Consider the following 17313-nt stretch of genomic DNA (forward strand, 5'->3'; position numbering starts at 1 on the left):
CCTACATGAATGTGTTGGTTATGTTACATACACTAACAGAAAATGAAAATAAGAAAAGCAGCCAATTTTACCAACCAAGTAAAGAATTATAAATGAAAACCTTCAGAATTTAGTAAGTATGAATTCTTTCTCTTTTATCAGCCAAATAACACATACACACTAAACTAAATCTAAAAAATTAATTAGAACAATAAAACTAAGGATTTTTAGGACCAATGGAAGAACTAACAAAAAGTGGACACCAAAACTAAGCAGATTGTTACCTGGCGCTTCATTGCATGCATTTCTGTTAGACTGCTGTAGTATTCTCCTAGCATGTGCTGTAGGAAAGGGCAGACATAAGGATGAACATAAAATGTGTATGAATAGTAAAGACAGGGTCTGTAACATGAATAAATGAATGAAAAAAAGAAATAAGCAAATTTCTTTAAAATCGTTTGCCTGAACTGAAATGTTATCACAAGGTATGGTTTATGCTCTGTTTAAAAATAATCTCTCTTCAGGGAAAATATCAAAAGATCTGCTATAAACTTGTGTTGATGTGACTGATGATGACTATCATAATAAACTTCTACCATTCACTCTTAGAAGCATACACATCAAAGGGAACCCCCCACAACCCCCGAGGGAGAAGAGGACTGTATACAGTTCAATACTAGCAGCCGTATATGCTACAATCTAATGATCATATAACAAAAACTACTCTTACGTGCTATAAAGAATTTTAGGGTAATGCTTAAAACTATAACTGTCTTTTTAGAAAAGAGGAGTATTTATATTATTCAAACATTTTTTTAGTTCACCAAAATTTGATGGTTATATGTTTCTAAGTGACAGTAATAAGATCTGAAGTACTATGACCAACTATCAATTATTTAGGTAACTGACATCTAAGTTATTAAGCCTATCAATTTAGTGCCTTTCTCCAACCTCCACCCAACTGTTTATTGTTTGAAGACATCAGTATTTGATAAAGATAGTGAAAGGAGATGGAAACTACAAAACTTTGGTAAAATGCTAGGGTCGGAACAACAGAATTGATATGTTTGACAAAAGGATCTTGGACTTAACAGGAGACCAGGATTGAAACTTCGGTTCTACCATCTGCTAGCAATACAACCTTGAGGAGGTCATTTCAAAATATGAATAAATGTGATGTTTCTTTTCTGATTACAAAAGTAATAAATACTCATTATAAGTTTTATAAAATATAGAGGAGTTTAAAGATAATAAAACCACTATTAACATTTTGATGCATTCTCTTCCAGCTTTTTTATCCAGATTTTTGTTTAAAATAGTTGGAATCATAATGTTCAGTCAACACCTAAATCTCAATTTCTTCTTTTCACTTTTGTTTCCTTAGGATGGATGCCTACAAGTACTGGGTTAAGGGCATGACATTTTTCCCAAAAAACTGTACCAGTTTATACTACTGGTCCTTTATGAGCACTGGGAAAAAACAGGCACCCCCTCTGATCATGTTTCCTCATCTGCAAAATGAAAACAAAATGAATTCAAAGGATTATGAGGCTCAAATGAGATGAGTAATTTGTTTAGTTTGCAAACAGTAAAGCATACTACAAATGGTAGCTACTATTATCATTTTCACCAAGGGTCTTACTGACAACTGAAAATTTAGAGTCTATATTTACTTCCTCCCTCTCCATATTTCTTTGAGACGTACTTATTCTTTATAAATCAGGGACGTGCCAGTATTTACTTAAACTAAAATGGCGGCAAATACTTATGACTCCATTCATTCAGTAAACACTCACTGAGTGCCTACCATGTGTCAGGTTCCATGCTAACATTTAAGATACAAATATGAAAAAATATTATCTACTGCCAAAGGAACCAAAAAGGTGATACAGACACTTAAACAAGTAAATACTACATAATGTGATACAGGCAACAAAAGAGGTTTACACAGGCTATGACAGAAAAACAAAAAGGAGAAAGGGTAACCTCTCCCAGCTTGGATTTGGATACAGTTCCAGAGTTGCAGAATTAAGATTTTACTTAAGAGCCAGCAGAGACAAAGGCCAACAAAGAGCAAAAAGGACTTGAGGCAGGAAGGACAACTGCTGAGGTAAGACAACTGCTGAGGTGGCTATGGGAAAACTTCAGTTTAGTGCCACTGAAAGAGTCAAGTTCAAGGCACAGGGTGTGAGAAATGAGTCTGGAGAGGCAGGAAGGAATCAAATCTCTGCTGGTCAGATATGTTACATTGAGGCATCTGGACTTTCTCCTGCAGGCACGGTGAAGGCCAAAGATTTTAAGCAGGGGAACGATGTGATTTTATATCCAACTCTTATTCAGATAATATTTTCAAATTAGGAGTACCAAATTAATGTCAACTACACTTGTTCATTCAGAATTTTATCAAAATGCATCAAAAGACAGTATCACAATAACAATAAAATATATTTCCAGTCTACACTTCTTGACATCAAGAACTGTGTACTGTAAACTCTACTATAAAACCTTTCACATGATAGAAAAGTGTGATAGATGAATTCTAAGCTTGTTTTAATACAGCTTTTCAAATCTAAGGTGAAGAAGTCTTTAAATTAAAACAAGCCAAAAAAAGAACATACCTGAAGATATTTCTGTAGACCTACTATATCTTATTACTTTTTCCAGCTGCTCATGATTCCTTCTGCTGAATACTTTTGCTTGAACAGGCTCTTCAGTCTGGGCTGAATGTCTGTTCCTACTTTTGCAAGGTTCACATGTGCTAGACATACTGGCACTTTCATACCCTTGAGTAAAAAAAGTGACAACTGTTATCAGTTGCAACTAACTCAAACTGAAAGGGAAATTGATTTCCATAGTGAAACAGTATAGGTCACTCAATTTAGAATGCTGTGAAGGCCTGGTATAACTAGAAATCAAACTAGTAAATAGTATGTTTCAGAAAAATCTTTGCGATAACCTTTGTAGGCACAGGATAACAGTAATAAATTCTAACACTTCATTGTCCTTCAATATTCATCTCAATGAATACATCCCAACTCAAACTACATGGCAGACCTTATATAGCCCAAATTCTCTACTAGACTCCAAGCTAACAATTTTTCAGTATTAGGAAATACAAGAAAGAATCACATCTAATCTATATATGTCCATGGTAGACAGAAGAATAAGGGGCATTAAATAATCAGATGTCTGCTTTTGTATACCTTTTGTTTAATATGACTTGGTATAAATGGTATAAAGCCTTCCCCACCCATAGGTTATACATATATTCTATTAACTCTTCCAAGTTTTGGAATTAATCTTTTTTCAGTTACTTTTCGGCATCTAGCACAAGGTAGGAATTCAACTTTATTTTGTTCCACATGGATAGTTGGTTACACCTACCCTTTTCCCACTGAATTAAAATGCAACCTTGGTCGATATATTAAATCTCCACATTTATTGGGTTTTATTTCTGGGCATTCCATCTGTTTAACTTATCTAATCCAATGCCACAGAAGTTCTACACTATGTTTAAACACCTGGTAAGACAAGTCCTATCTAGCTTCTTTTCTTAGCTATTTTTGGACACTGGTCCTTCCACAGAAGTTTTGAGATCTTTTTCCCCCAATTTCAAAAACAATCCATGAGGATTCAAAATAGAAACACATTAAAAGTATTTATTAATTTGAGGAGAATTTACTTATTTTTAAATATTTATTTGGCTATGCCAGGTCTTAGCTGCAGCACGGGGGATCGTTGTTGCAGCGTGCAGAATCTTTAGTTGCAATTTTATAAATTCTAACTTAAGAACATAGTTATGCTTTTATATTTGCTTAATCTTGTTTCATGTTCTTCAAAAAAATTTTTATAGATCTCGTACATTTCTTGTTAAATTTATTCCTAAGGATTTTTGGTCCCAGTAGCTTTGGATACTACTATGAAAAGAATACTCCCTGCCACTTCCATTTCTACTGGGTATTACTATGATAGAGAAAAATATTTACACACTTATTTCATAATCTTATTTCATAATTACTTTACTAACTTAGCTAACTTAGGCAGCTGTTTTCCAGTGTCTCTCGGGCTAGCTTAGAAAATATATAAAATTTGTTTCCCTCCTTTTCAAATATTTATTCCAATCATTTAATCTTGTCATAATACTTTCCAACCAATGCTAAATAATGATGGTGGTAGAGAGGGAATCCCTGTTAATTCCTAATTTTGATAGAGATATCTCTGGAGTATTTTCATTTACAATAGTGCCTGTAAGTGGCATCAGCTAACAGCCTTTATTATATTTAAATAACTGCCTCCCTTTCTAGGTGCATTTTCATTAGGAATGACTTAAAATTTTATCTAACCTACCACTATGATTACATGACTTCTGTCCTGTAATGTGGTTGACAGAATCAATTATGTTGACAGACTTCCTGATAATAAATCACGATTACATTTCTGTAATAAACCCTGCTGACAACAGTCTAATACTCTTTTCATATACTGGCAGGTTCAATTTGCTAGTATTTTACTTTTGAATTTACATTAATAGCTGAGATTAAACTACTGCTTTCTTTACTGAACTGTTACCTCTCCTTTTCACCTTCCCTTATATAAAGGTCTCTATCTGATTCATATGTTGTCTCCATAGTTTTCTTCAGATAGGATACACCAGTATGTTTTTTCAGCTTGACAGGTGAAGAGTCTCTTCTCAGAGAGTAGGATTCTTGAGTTGTAGTCCCTTTTTGTCCACGAATGGATGTCATTTCACTTCTACTTTTTTAGGTTTTAAGTAAGACTGTCTGATGTCAGTTTGTTTTTTTTCTTTATATGTAACTTGTTCTTCCAACCTGGAAGCTTAGAGGATTTTTACTTTTTCCTCGGAATCCAGGAACTGTATCAGTCTATATACACAGGGGAGAAGGGGTGTGTACTTTGTCTCCGTGCCTCCTGGCTGGGCAACAGTCAGCTATTTTGATCTGCGGTCTTGAGTCTTTCTTCATTAAAGATTCCCCTTTATTATTTGTTGAATTACTGCCTCTCCACTTTTTTTTTCTCCTTTAGAACTCCTTGTATATCAGAGCTCCAAGATTTGTCCTTAAGCCTCTCATCATTTCCCTCTTTATTTTATCTCTTAGTACTTTTTGCTCTGTGTAATGACATAGTTCTTCCCTTTAATTTTCTAGGCCAGTAATTTGGAACTTAATAGCATTTGTCCTCTTTTTCAAATAATCTAAACATTAAATGTGAAAATCATTTTTTCTAGTTCTCAAGAATTTACGTTATAATTCAATCTGCTTTTTAAAAATAATTCATTCTGCTTAAGTATTCTTATCATTTTGCTCAAGTGAGTATTTCCTTCAGTAATTCTGTTTTTACTAGATTTTACCTGTTCTAGTGGTCTGCTTCCATGACGTCTCTCTGGCTGCTGGTCCCTTTTATGTGCACTGTTATGTTTACTGGGTTAGCCCCGACTCTTATCTACCCTTCAGGCTGGACCTGACTGCTGGGCAGCTTTAATGGCAGCACGCTGGCAGTGCTTGGGAGCCTCATGCCCATGGTGAAGCAGTGGTCTGGCTGGCAAGCTGTCAGCCTCCCATCAAGACGATGAAGAAGGAAGCCTCTCGACCCCTCAGACTCCTCAGCTGCAAAGGTAAATGCTTTACCGTGTTCAGAGTAGGTAGGATGCCGCCTCTTTTTTCAGTGACACCCTTTCCCATTAGTACTTTGAAGTGGCAAAAGACTGCTCCTCTTGGAAGGGAGGGAAGCGCCCTCCCCGTGGAAGGAGGGGTTGCATGGATCTCCTCCAACCAAGTTTTCTCTAAGAACCACAGGGCTCTGATTTTTGCTCACTCTCTGAAAGAGCCAGCAGAACCTAAAGCCTTGCTGCTTATCTCTCTAGATCACAACGGCTGCTCTGTTAATAACAAATTAGTTCCCAATATATTGTCAAATTATTCTCTGTGATATCCTATCTGGATTCAACTTCCCTTTCTTTCTCTAAGGCCATCATTCAAGTTAGGACTTCATCATCTCATGTATAGGTTCCTGATTTCTTTGTTGGTCTCTCAGACTCTCAAGCCACTCTCATTCAATCTGCATGAAACTTACCGGAAAAAGAGCCCTGTTGGTTACTATGGACTACTACATAAAAAGCAATAAAAGGTATGATTGCCAAGAGTAATATGTAAGATGATATAAATGGTAGTACTATTGCTTATTTAATTAACAGCAAACATAGCTCTGAAGAAAATAAAGAATGTTATTCTAACAAGAACATTTATATAAATGAAATTAAGCTTCTAACTGCTGTTACTGAATCATGTGAAAAGTGCTGAATGGATTCTAATCAAAATTAAAATATGTATTATGCAGCATACACAAAATTCTCTTTAGGGAGCCCCAGTAGTGTGGGGGAAAAAAAAAAACTCAGTTATCTTCCAAAAGAGCTAAGACTGTGAAGAGAAGCATGCTATAATTTTTAAGATGCTATAAAAAGAGAGAAAAAAAAAACCCCATGGTTTTACATGAGTCCCAATTTAAAAATATCAAGGGCTAGATTTCCAAAGTTAAGGTACTACTGTTGATTTGTTTCTCTTTGGGACACTTTAATAGTAATCCTCCAGGGAAAGTAGAAGATTTAATGAAAATCAGTAATACTTCAGAGTAACACTGGCCAGGCCAGTTGATATAACAACAGCAACAACGACATATGATGGTCATTATTATAAGGGGGTTATCTCCTGTCTTTCTCAGCACAAGTGGCTGACAGAGCTGGAAGAAACAGTATTTCTAGTTGTGTCTCCAATACAGGGAAACAGCTCAGCCACAGCACCCTGGAGACCTTCCATGTACCTACACAGGCCACACTGGGAAGGACTGAACCGTCGCTGAATCTAAGTCTTGGCGGAAGGCCTTATGATTTTCCTCTCTTTCCCCTGAAAGGCTGTCATGAGAGAACTTCTCATCTCCTCCTGGGCTCTGATGAAAACATGAGACCAGTTCGCCTCACCCCCTGAGGGTACATCTCCATTCTCGACTGTGGCTTAGCTACAGCACAGCATTGGCTCCTAGGCTACAGGGTGCCCCACCACTCATGATGCAACTATCATCTGGCCCCTTCTGTTTCAGCGTCGCCCTTGTGGTGAGTGGAATAAGGGACACAGGGAGCTGGCACCTTTGGCTACCCTTCCTTTCTCTGACTTCATTAAATAATAAACTCTGAATCTAAAATGGGCCACATCTGTCAGGGCTTATCTTGCCTAATGCGAGACATCCATTTTATCTCAATATTCATTAGTGAGCAAGAAGAGTGGGGGAAGAAAGAAACAAAAAGGTTCAGGACTGGGTGGAACCCAGAAGTCAGTATACTAATAGTCTCATCCAATTTCCCAAGACAAGAATGAGGACCATCTAGACTATATGCTTCTACTCCTCTCTAATACCATCAAAAGAGGAAATGGGTCTGGTAGAGTGTAGCCAAATTATGGGTCTGTAAACCAAGTCATATGTCTGATAACTCAAGTACCCAGCAAGGCAAGAAGTCATGCTCAACTCATAAAGTCTGAATTTGAACTGAAGCTTAAAAGATAATTAGCACATAATTTGTAAAATCTTACTCTGCATGCAATAATATGTATCTTTATATATAAAGACCTTCTAAAGATTACCATCATTCGTACATTACCATCATGTGAAACAAAGTTAAATGAAGATTTAGCATGCTACTTCTGGAAGACTGTCAACATGTGCAAAAAACATAGAAACAGCTCAAATCTGGAACAGTATAACTGGCTGTACTATATCTTTTAAGACAGCAACTTAAGTCCCACTGTGCTGGCCTATTTGTCATATCCTATTTCCTTCCCCAGTTCTCTCATCTTCTCTTCTTGCTTCACCCTGACTCTATATTACTTTTCCTATTGTTACTACAATTTGGAATGCTTTCCAATCTTCCCCCCATCGACCTCCATTCCTACTTCCTTTAAGACAGAGTAAACATTCTTTCTTCTAAGAAATCATGGCTATTCCTATCCCACAAAGAGAACAAACGCAACATAAATTAGTGGTCTAGCTCAGCACTTCTCAGACTTTAATGTGCATATATTCATATTAAAACATCGGGAATCTTGCTAATATGCAAACTGAAAAACAATGCGTACTGATTCAGTTGGTATAAGGTGGGGCCCAAGAGTCTGCATTTCTAATAAGCTCCCAGATGATGCGGATGCTGCCTGTCCATGGTTCACATTCTGCATAGCAAGGACTTAGCTCATTTGATTTTGCTACATATTATTTTGACTCTGCATATATTAGTTCGGTTCTGCTATCAGGTCTTTTACCTTTGTGTGTGCACCTTAAAGTGGAGCTCCCACTAACAGATGGTCTTAAAGCCCTCTTGAACAAATGTGAATGTGCATTCTTGGCAAGTATTTTTATACTGAAGCATGAGAAAAGAGAGCAAATAGATCAGAATGTCAATCTTTGCCTTGAAGTAAAAGAAAAGCTGAATTGTATATCTGGAACCATAATTCTTCAGAATAAAGGGGTTTCAAAAATACAAATACACCAGGATTTCTAGGCTCAGGCAGACATGGCCATATGCTGGCTGAGTGCCCTCTAAGACCCTGCTACTCAAACTGTAGTCCACAGACTACACTGTCAATGCTGGTCAACAACGCATGGGAGAACTCGTTAGAAATGCAGGCTATCAGGTCCCTCCTCAGACTGACGGAATCAGACTCTGACTTTAAGCAAGATTCCCAAGGAGATTTGTATGAAACATTATCAAGTTCAAGACGCACTGCCCTAGCACACTCAAAATAACCAGCTGAATGAGAGAACGCTGGGATAACAAAGGTTAGTTTCTTTCCATTTACTCATATGACAAAAAGCATTTTGTTGGAGCAACTACGTTAATAAGAAGTTCAGAGTTACCCCGAGGGCCTCTCTCAAAATGGTCACTATCTCCTTAAATCCTCTCTAGTGGCACCAAGAGTGACCATGGAGAAGGCATCGTAGTTGTATTTTCATTCATTTGAATGGTTTCAGATCACTAATCTACTAAGTAATCAGCTCCTCCCAAACCTAAATAACTGAAAAATTATTTCAAGGATGATAATGTGTATGCTGAGAAAAATGTTACCCCTGTTCACGATTGCTTGTTTAACCATGAAATCAGATTCTTTACATGGGAGTAGGAGTAGCAGCCCAGGACCTTAGGAAACATGAGGTATTGAAATGAAAAAAACCGTACATGTATTCTTTTTCACATCCATAGTTTTCATCAGATTTTTCAAGGGTTCCATTATCCAAAGATGGCTGAGATGAATGCTGCCAAAGCTTACAAGTGGATTTTAACTGCAGAGTGTCCCAGGACCTTTACTACACTTATAATGTACTGTGAGCTTCCAAGAGAGGAAGTTAGTAGGTGCAGTGAGTTTTCACAATTTTCTGATTATAAGCCTAGAATATTTTGCTCTTAAGCACCAAATACTATCTCCTTGAACGCAGAACGACCTTTCAAGGCCACAGCCAAAAAGTATCCCTTGCAAACTGGAAGGAGCATCCTTTAACTATAATATTCCAGATTTTAGCTAGTAAATCAATTTTTAACCAGTGTTAGACTTCACTAAGTTCTTCAAAAATCATAAAAAAATCTATTTTTTAAAGAAGTGGCATGCAGTGAACACTATAAAGAGAACTTTGATATTATACTCAATGACAAGATTCAATAAAATATGGATTAATGTTTTCTCCTATTAACTAAGGTTCAGTTCCTGAAGGACTAAGAGCAAACTTGTTCTAAAAGTGACTTCACCTACATGATATCCAAAGACTGCAGTGTAGTCACAGGCCTGCATTTCTTTAAATGAATCCATCGCGGATCTAGCCAGAAGTCACCAACGAGGTCTTGCACGTAATATTAAACAAGAGAACAGTAAAAGTTCCGAGCTCATAGGAACCACATACGTAGTAAGAAGTTTTAAGAAGCACAAAAAAGAATAAATGCCATGTTTTAAAATAGCTACACCATTAAACCCTATTTGATAAATTTTATTTAAAAAGTTCTCAAAGGTAACTAAAAATGACTTTGCTCAGGTGGGTCTACAACAGTGCCTCCTCAACAGCCACACCGAAATGATACACGCCAACACGTGAGAGTAAGCGTACCAACATTTATGCTGATCAAGTCAACAAATTTCAGTACTTACCAATATTTTTAACTCTGCTTTTCAGCTGAGTAGAATGCCTCTTCTTACTCTTTGATTTGGGAGTTTTATCTTTAGATGCCAGGCTGGCCTGTGCAGATGCTTTTCTTGACTTGAATGTTTTAGTTACTGTTGTTGGATCTACTGGGTCAGGCATACTGCTAAAGCTTTCTAACGACTCTTCATCAAATTGGCGTCTTCTCCTACTGGTATCTAATTGATTTTTGCGATTACTATTTGTTGTTTTCTTTACAGACACTGCACATCCAGTCTTGAGAAATGGTTTTTCTACTTCACCTTCTTGGTCATATAACCATGGTGTCCTACTGTTCTCCACCTCCTCTTCGGGCTGTTTTTGATTCCTTACCAATGAAAATAAGTTTTTATATATTACAATGATATATTTCTATATCTACTGAAAACTCCAGATATACTTATAGTCTACTAGTAGATTCAGGTAAATAAAAATTGTCAACAGGCTATAAAAATATTCCCACAAAATACACATTAAAAATGAAAATGTTACACAGGCTAAGGTACTAAATTACTTTAAACTTTAATCTTAGACCTTTCTCACTAAACCATTTTCACTAGTGAGACTTCCAAACCAAAGGTCCAGCATTCATGATGGAAAGAGTGGGAAGGTAAGATCAAGGGAGGATGGGACATACAAGGAAAAAACAAAAAACTTAAAGAAACAACTGAAAGAGAACCACAGTAAAAAGTTTGGAAACGTACATGGATCTGTGTCACCTAAAGCAGTTCAAATATAACCAGAATCTGGTGAAAACAATTGGCCATGTAACTAGTAATTTATTTCTCTGCACATTAAGTCTTATTTAGCTCTGTTAGCTTAGTGTCATTTTCCAAATTTTATCTGCTAAACTTTGGCATCCCTTAATATGTTAATAGGTATTCACTGGTTATCTAAATCTGGGAAAAAATAGGCAAAACAAAGTTAAACAGGTCTGCGGTACTTCTCAGAACTTTCAATATGCCAATGTGTTTTATAAATGTCTTCGAAGGGAACATAGTGAACATGCTGTCTGAAACTTTTTATTACAGAACCTGACATGGACAAAAGAGTTCCTAAGAATATAATTTGGGAGACATTGATCTATAGGGATTAATTCAAGACAAAGATTAACAAACCTACAGTTTACATGCCAAATTCAGCTTGCTGCCTGTTTTTTTGTATGGCCTGAGAGCTATGAATGATCTTTATATTTTTAAATCGTTGAACAAAAATTAAAAGGAGAAATATAGTTTATGAGACATGAAAATTACATAAAATTCAAATTTCACTGTCCATAAATCAAGTGTTCTTGGAACACAGCAACTTATCTGTTTACATATTGTTTATAAATGCTTCTGTGCAAAAATGGCAGAGATAAATGGTTATGACAGACACTATGGCCTGCAATATTTACTACGTAGTCCTTTATAGGAAAAGTTTTCTGACCCGAGCTAACAACTACAATGTTTTATCTGACCTCTTTGTTATCTCCAGCCATTTAATTCAGGGAACCTATAATAGCTGAAATTTTGGAAAGAGATGAGGTCCAATCTGAAGTAGGTCTAATATCTAAAATAATAATACTCAGATGCATCTTTTTTTTTTTACTACCAATTACATATAAACTATAGATAATAATGAAGTAGGGACCTTCCAATAGGAAGACCATTCACTAAAGCTTTGAATAAATTTTTATTGCTTGTGATGGAGATTCATTCAACCACCATTTCTCAATGTCAATTGAGCACTAAACACTGTTTTAGGCTCTGACAATAGAATACTTTCACAGAGTAACACAAGATTTAGTAGGAAAAAAAGGTTAGTGCAGATAAGAAAAGGAGTCAGGCAAGGTCAGGGAGGTCTACCACAGGATTCCTGGAGGTGAACACCAAGTTGAATTCTAAGAATTTTTGGTTAATTAAGTAAAGAACAAAACCAAAATGTTCATGATTTAACAATTAAACTGTCAAAATGCTAATTTAAGAGGCTGAGACATGCCCACACACCTAACTAAAGGGAGAAGTAATGTGACCTATATATTTATAAAGGGATAGGAAAAACAAAATCATAGAGATACTTCTGACAGAACAAGTATTAGGCTCAACTGACCTCTGATTTTTCCTCCTTTTAAAAAGTTTTTCTGAAGTAAATAACAACAATAAAAAGGCTATAATCTTTTTACCAGCAGGCTATCAAAATCATTTTCTGGATTAAAACAATCATTAAAAACATTATTTATCAAGCCATAAAAATGCTTTAAAGAATGATTAACCTGAGCCAATCCAATGAGTCTTTCACACACTATTTGGGTCAAAATTATAATTGGGAAGATTATCATATTAAAAAATAATAAATGTGGGCTTCCCTGGTGGCGCAGTGGTTGAGAGTCCGCCTGCCGATGCAGGGGACGTGGGTTCGTGCCCCGGTCCGGGAGGATCCCACGTGCTGCAGAGCGGCTGGGCCCGTGGGCCATGGCCGCTAAGCCTGTGCGTCCGGAGCCTGTGCTCCGCAGCGGGAGAGGCCACAACAGTGAGAGGCCCGCGTACCGCAAAAAATAATAATAATAATAATAATAAATGTTAGAAACAGAGAGAAAAAGGAATCCTGACTATGTATTGCTAAAACTTCCTTGACAAAAGTTGTTTTTATAACCTAATAGTATTCAATATTACATTTGGATGGGCCTTAGGAACTTACTCTAATCAGGGGCCATGAATCAAACAAAGGAGCCATCACTTTGTAACAACTATCCTCCAGCAGTTAATATTAGTTTCTATTTCTACATCAATGAACAGTGAACTGGTATAACCTTAAAGACAGATATCAAATCAAGGCCAAAGACACTCTATGGGTTAGGTCATATCCTTCCAAAATGAACATCACGGGACACCCTGATCAAAACTCTGAACTGCTCTTGTACAAGGGTTAGCAGCAGGTATACACGTGAGTGACACCTGGCAAGATGTCAAAACTTCATATTCCCAACACTATCAAGTCAGACAATCACAAACATCCTCCCTAATTACATTCTCAAATTACAGATAATTAGATGTAATCACAAAGTGATGTTTAAGCAAATAATGGATTATGTTTACAATCAAGTACCTTTGTTTTTCTGCTCCAACAGAAGAACTACTTTCAAAAGGTTTTGGAAAAGCCATGTATTCTGTTCTCCCTGAAAGATTCTGGGCTAATGGTTGCTGCTGTTCAGTGGGTGCAGAAATATTTTGAGAAAAATCTCCAAAATTAGAAGGAAATAAAGGGCTGAAATTCATACCTAATAAATAAAAACAATGGGTAAGACAACAATAAAGAAGCACCTTTAGCCTTAAAATGAAATTAAAAAATAGTTTTAATTAAATATGCCATTCAAATCCACCAAAAGAAAAATTTGTGATTAAAATAAAGTAACACTCATTTACTCAATCACTGTTTTACAACTCAGTCTGCTATGTTTTCAGCACTGGTGATTCAAAGATAAATACTGATCCCCAACCCCTTAAGACCTAAAAGTTAGCAAAAATAATGCTTGATATTTATCAGAGTATTACTGGGTACAAGACTCCACTGTAGGCACGTTACATGTTACTTCATTTAATGCTCAAAACAACACTGTGAAATAGGTATTATATTCATTTTACTAGTGAGAAAATAGGTTTAGAGATCAAATGCCTAGTAAATGAAAGAGCAGGTTAGATCTCGGGTCTGCATGGCTCCAAAGCTTAGGTTCTTTACACTCTACATGGGAAGTAAAATATAATCACATACTTAATATATATTGCTGTATCAGAGCTATTTACAAATGGCTACTTACAACTTGTGGGAGAAGGGGATCAGGGAGGGTTTCACAAAACTGAACTAGATTGACTGTGAAGAATGAACAGTCTTCGTACAGGGTTGGCATGGGTATAAGGCATATTATGACAAAAAGGAACTGCATGTGCAATTTCTTACATTATTTGTTTCTTAAATGCCTACTCAAACAACGCCTGCTGGGACTTCCCTGGAGGCACAGTGGTTAAGAATCCGCCTGCCAATGCAGGGGACACAGGTTCGAGCCCCGGTCTGAGAAGATCCCACATGCCGCGGAGCAACTAAGCCCGTGTGCTGCAACTACTGAGTCTGCGCTCTAGAGCCCATGAGCCACAACTACTGAGCCCGTGTGCCAAAAGTACTGAAGCCTGCATGCCTAGAGCCTGTGCTGCACCACAAGAGAAGCCACCACAATGAGAAGCCTGCGCACTGCAACAAAGAGTAGCCCCCGCTCGCCGCAACTAGAGAAAGCCTGCAAGCTGTAACGAAGACCCAATACAGGCAATAAATTAATTAATTAATTTTTTTAAAAGTCTGCTGCCAATATTAATCCACACCTAAGAACTAAAAACCTTGTTAAATTGTTTAACGGCCATTGCTTTTATAATCCTGTTAAGAAAATACGCTGTATCTGTGGATATTTATATTCACAAAGCCCTCCCAACCCTTTTCCTCTTCCTATATTCTCTGGCAAACACCTTCAACTCCTCTCCCTTCATGACTCACCTCACCTAACTGATCATTCTACCTCCAGAATGTCTTTAAAATTACTCCTTTTTCTTTACCGCTACTGCCGATGCCTTAGGTCAAGCTGTCATTCCTTCCCTGCTATTACTGCAATTGCCTTCCAGTCACCATCTATACCCTTAGCACCTTCCCTCCAATCTCAATCAACACTATCACTAGTGTAATCTTTTTAAAATATAAACCTCATGCTATTCCTCTGCTCAACATCCTCCAATGGCCCCTCTAGTAAGCAGCAGAAAGTCTAAGCTTCTTTGCACAGCACAAAGGCCTCCACTGCTCACCAGCCACATCAACTACTACTTCCCCTGTCATGGCCCTAAACACTAGCCATACTTCATGACCTCTAAATTCCCTAAGTAATATACTGTTCCACTGCTTTGTAACTCTAAGTGGTTCCATTAATCAGAAAGTCCTTTCCCTTCTAATCTCCCTGGAAAAAAATTATATTCATTCTTTAGCTTTAATATCACTTTCTCTAGGAAAAAAGAGATTTGCTGATAATCTCTTGCCCCAAGGAAAAGCAGGTCATTCACCTCATCTGCACCACTGCTACAGCACCCATGGCAAAGCACTAAGCATTTATTAACATTCTTGGCTTCTTCGCTAGACTCTAAATTCCTTAAAGCATCAGGCTTAACATCTTTGAATCCCAGTCATTTATATAGTGCCTGGCACATGACAGGTACAGAAAAGTCTGAATAAAAGCCTAAACTAAGTAAAAGTAAATATAAGCCTAAGCCAGACACCTTTACTCTAGTGGTATATATCTCCCTACCAAGACACAAAGCTCCTCTACAAGAGCGTTGCCTTATTCACCTCTTCTCTCCTAATATTTTACACAGTGCCTGATGTACAGCAGCCAATAGACAGGTTAATTCCCTTTCTCCTTGATAAATACTTGTTGAATAATTCAAAGGTAAAAGACTAAGCAATCATTCATAATTTACTTAATTTCATTAGCAACCACATTCAGTTTAAGAGTTCACTATAAAGAATCAATGTAGAGAAGAGTTTATAACTTTCTTTGCCAACATTTCCTACCACTCCAAAAGGGACTGATAAAAATCCATGCAACAGACAAATGTTATTCTCAAACACTCTGCATTTATTTATTTTCATTTAAGTTTTTTCATTTAAGTTTTCAGCCACCTACCTGGTGCAAATGATGAAAAATTAGTAAACCCTGGTAGGTTGAACAGATTTACAGGCTGTGCTGGAAAGCTGAAAGGACAAAATAAACTGGGAGAAGGAGGGTGTGATGCACTACTGACTCTTTCCTTGCTTCCAGGTTTTTCTGGATGATTTTGTTGGCGCATAAGTTCATTTAGCATTTGCTTCAACCTGTAAAAATTTAATTTAAAGTAATTTAAAGATCAGTTGTATTACCATCTATGTAAAGTACATCCAGAAAGAATATATGTAAGACATGATTCAACAGTATGTGGAACAAACTGACTGCTCTGATGTTTACAACAAATATCTGCTTGTCCTGCATGCTTAGTTCAGTAACTTCGCCTTTGCAAGAAGAACTGTGCTTATTAGCACTTCTAACAGATAGTAGGCATAATTACAACACTCATTGTTTATATTGTTTACAGCTTTACTGAGGTATGATTTACATACCATACAACCTACCTAAGGTAAGTGTAAAGTTGAGTACTATAAAATATTTTTTTAAAGTCAGGTCTACGGTATTAAAAAGGAACATTGAGCAATATCTCTGCTTATAAAATTCCCAAGTGTCAGAATATTCAAAAATGATATTTGGTTCAGGTCCTTTTCTCCCAGAAGGTAACTGTAAAACTCTTGCTCAGTTTTAGCACTTACTATACACTCTCACTACTTCTAAGAAACAGATTACCTTTGTACATTATTCTGTTGCCATGTTAGCTGGGTATAGCACTGGTTCAACTGGTGCATTATAAGGTGTACTTGAGGAGATGCAACATTGCTGGGCATAACACTGTAAGGGCCCGTGAGAAGAGTTTGTAGCAGACAAGACAGAGTCTGTGGAAAGAAAATTTTCAGAATAGTTGCCGATGACATGAGAAAAACGTGTACTGCTTCAAAAACAAGATAAAAAAATTCTACTTTACCTGCTGGTCTTGCATCAAAGTCTGACAAATATTGACACTGAAATCAAGTTGTTTCTTTAGCTGATTGATTTGTTCTTGCCACTGTTCTTTCTCTTCTACATAAGAGAGTTCTGACACCCAGCGAAGGTTTTCCTGACGCTGCATGCTGATATTCTGTTGTCTTGTCCTGGCTAAAGGACGATAATTTCCATCTGCTGAAAAAGGGCGATTGTTCTTCCACCTAACACAAGATTTAAAGCATTAGGTCATCTTATGTAATTATTTGGTTTTTAAAATCTGGCAATAAACCTTGATACCCTGGGTCCATACGTCTGTATTCTCTTCACAGGACTTAAAATGTATGGAAAATAGAGAAAAATTCTGGATTTCTAGTCTTGTACACTATCATTTTTCATTCCTTTCGAATCTTTTTTCATTTATGTTTTACCGAGAAGTGTCTATATAATTCTGTATTCTTCAAAATGAAAACAGT

At 36.9% G+C, this 17313-nt stretch overlaps 1 protein-coding gene across 23 annotated transcripts in view; it reads right to left on the minus strand.

Moving 5' to 3' along the window:
- The window catches only part of PCM1 (pericentriolar material 1), an 86940-nt gene that overhangs the window by 25958 nt on the left and 43669 nt on the right, over nucleotides 1-17313 (minus strand). For 9 of the 23 annotated variants that reach the window (XM_070044602.1, XM_070044607.1, XM_070044601.1 and 6 more), the window contains 7 exons: nucleotides 16842-17061; nucleotides 16607-16752; nucleotides 15899-16086; nucleotides 13291-13462; nucleotides 10173-10531; nucleotides 2598-2762; nucleotides 264-320 (listed from right to left, as the gene is read on the minus strand). In XM_070044602.1, coding sequence (XP_069900703.1) covers nucleotides 264-320; nucleotides 2598-2762; nucleotides 10173-10531; nucleotides 13291-13462; nucleotides 15899-16086; nucleotides 16607-16752; nucleotides 16842-17061 — 1307 coding nt within the window. The remainder of the gene's footprint in view (nucleotides 1-263; nucleotides 321-2597; nucleotides 2763-10172; nucleotides 10532-13290; nucleotides 13463-15898; nucleotides 16087-16606; nucleotides 16753-16841; nucleotides 17062-17313) is intronic. The other 14 variants (XM_070044610.1, XM_070044611.1, XM_060291437.2 and 11 more) reach the window with 2 other exon arrangements.

Source organism: Globicephala melas, chromosome 21 (genome assembly GCF_963455315.2).
Source record: "Globicephala melas chromosome 21, mGloMel1.2, whole genome shotgun sequence".
Lineage (NCBI taxonomy): Eukaryota > Metazoa > Chordata > Mammalia > Artiodactyla > Delphinidae > Globicephala > Globicephala melas.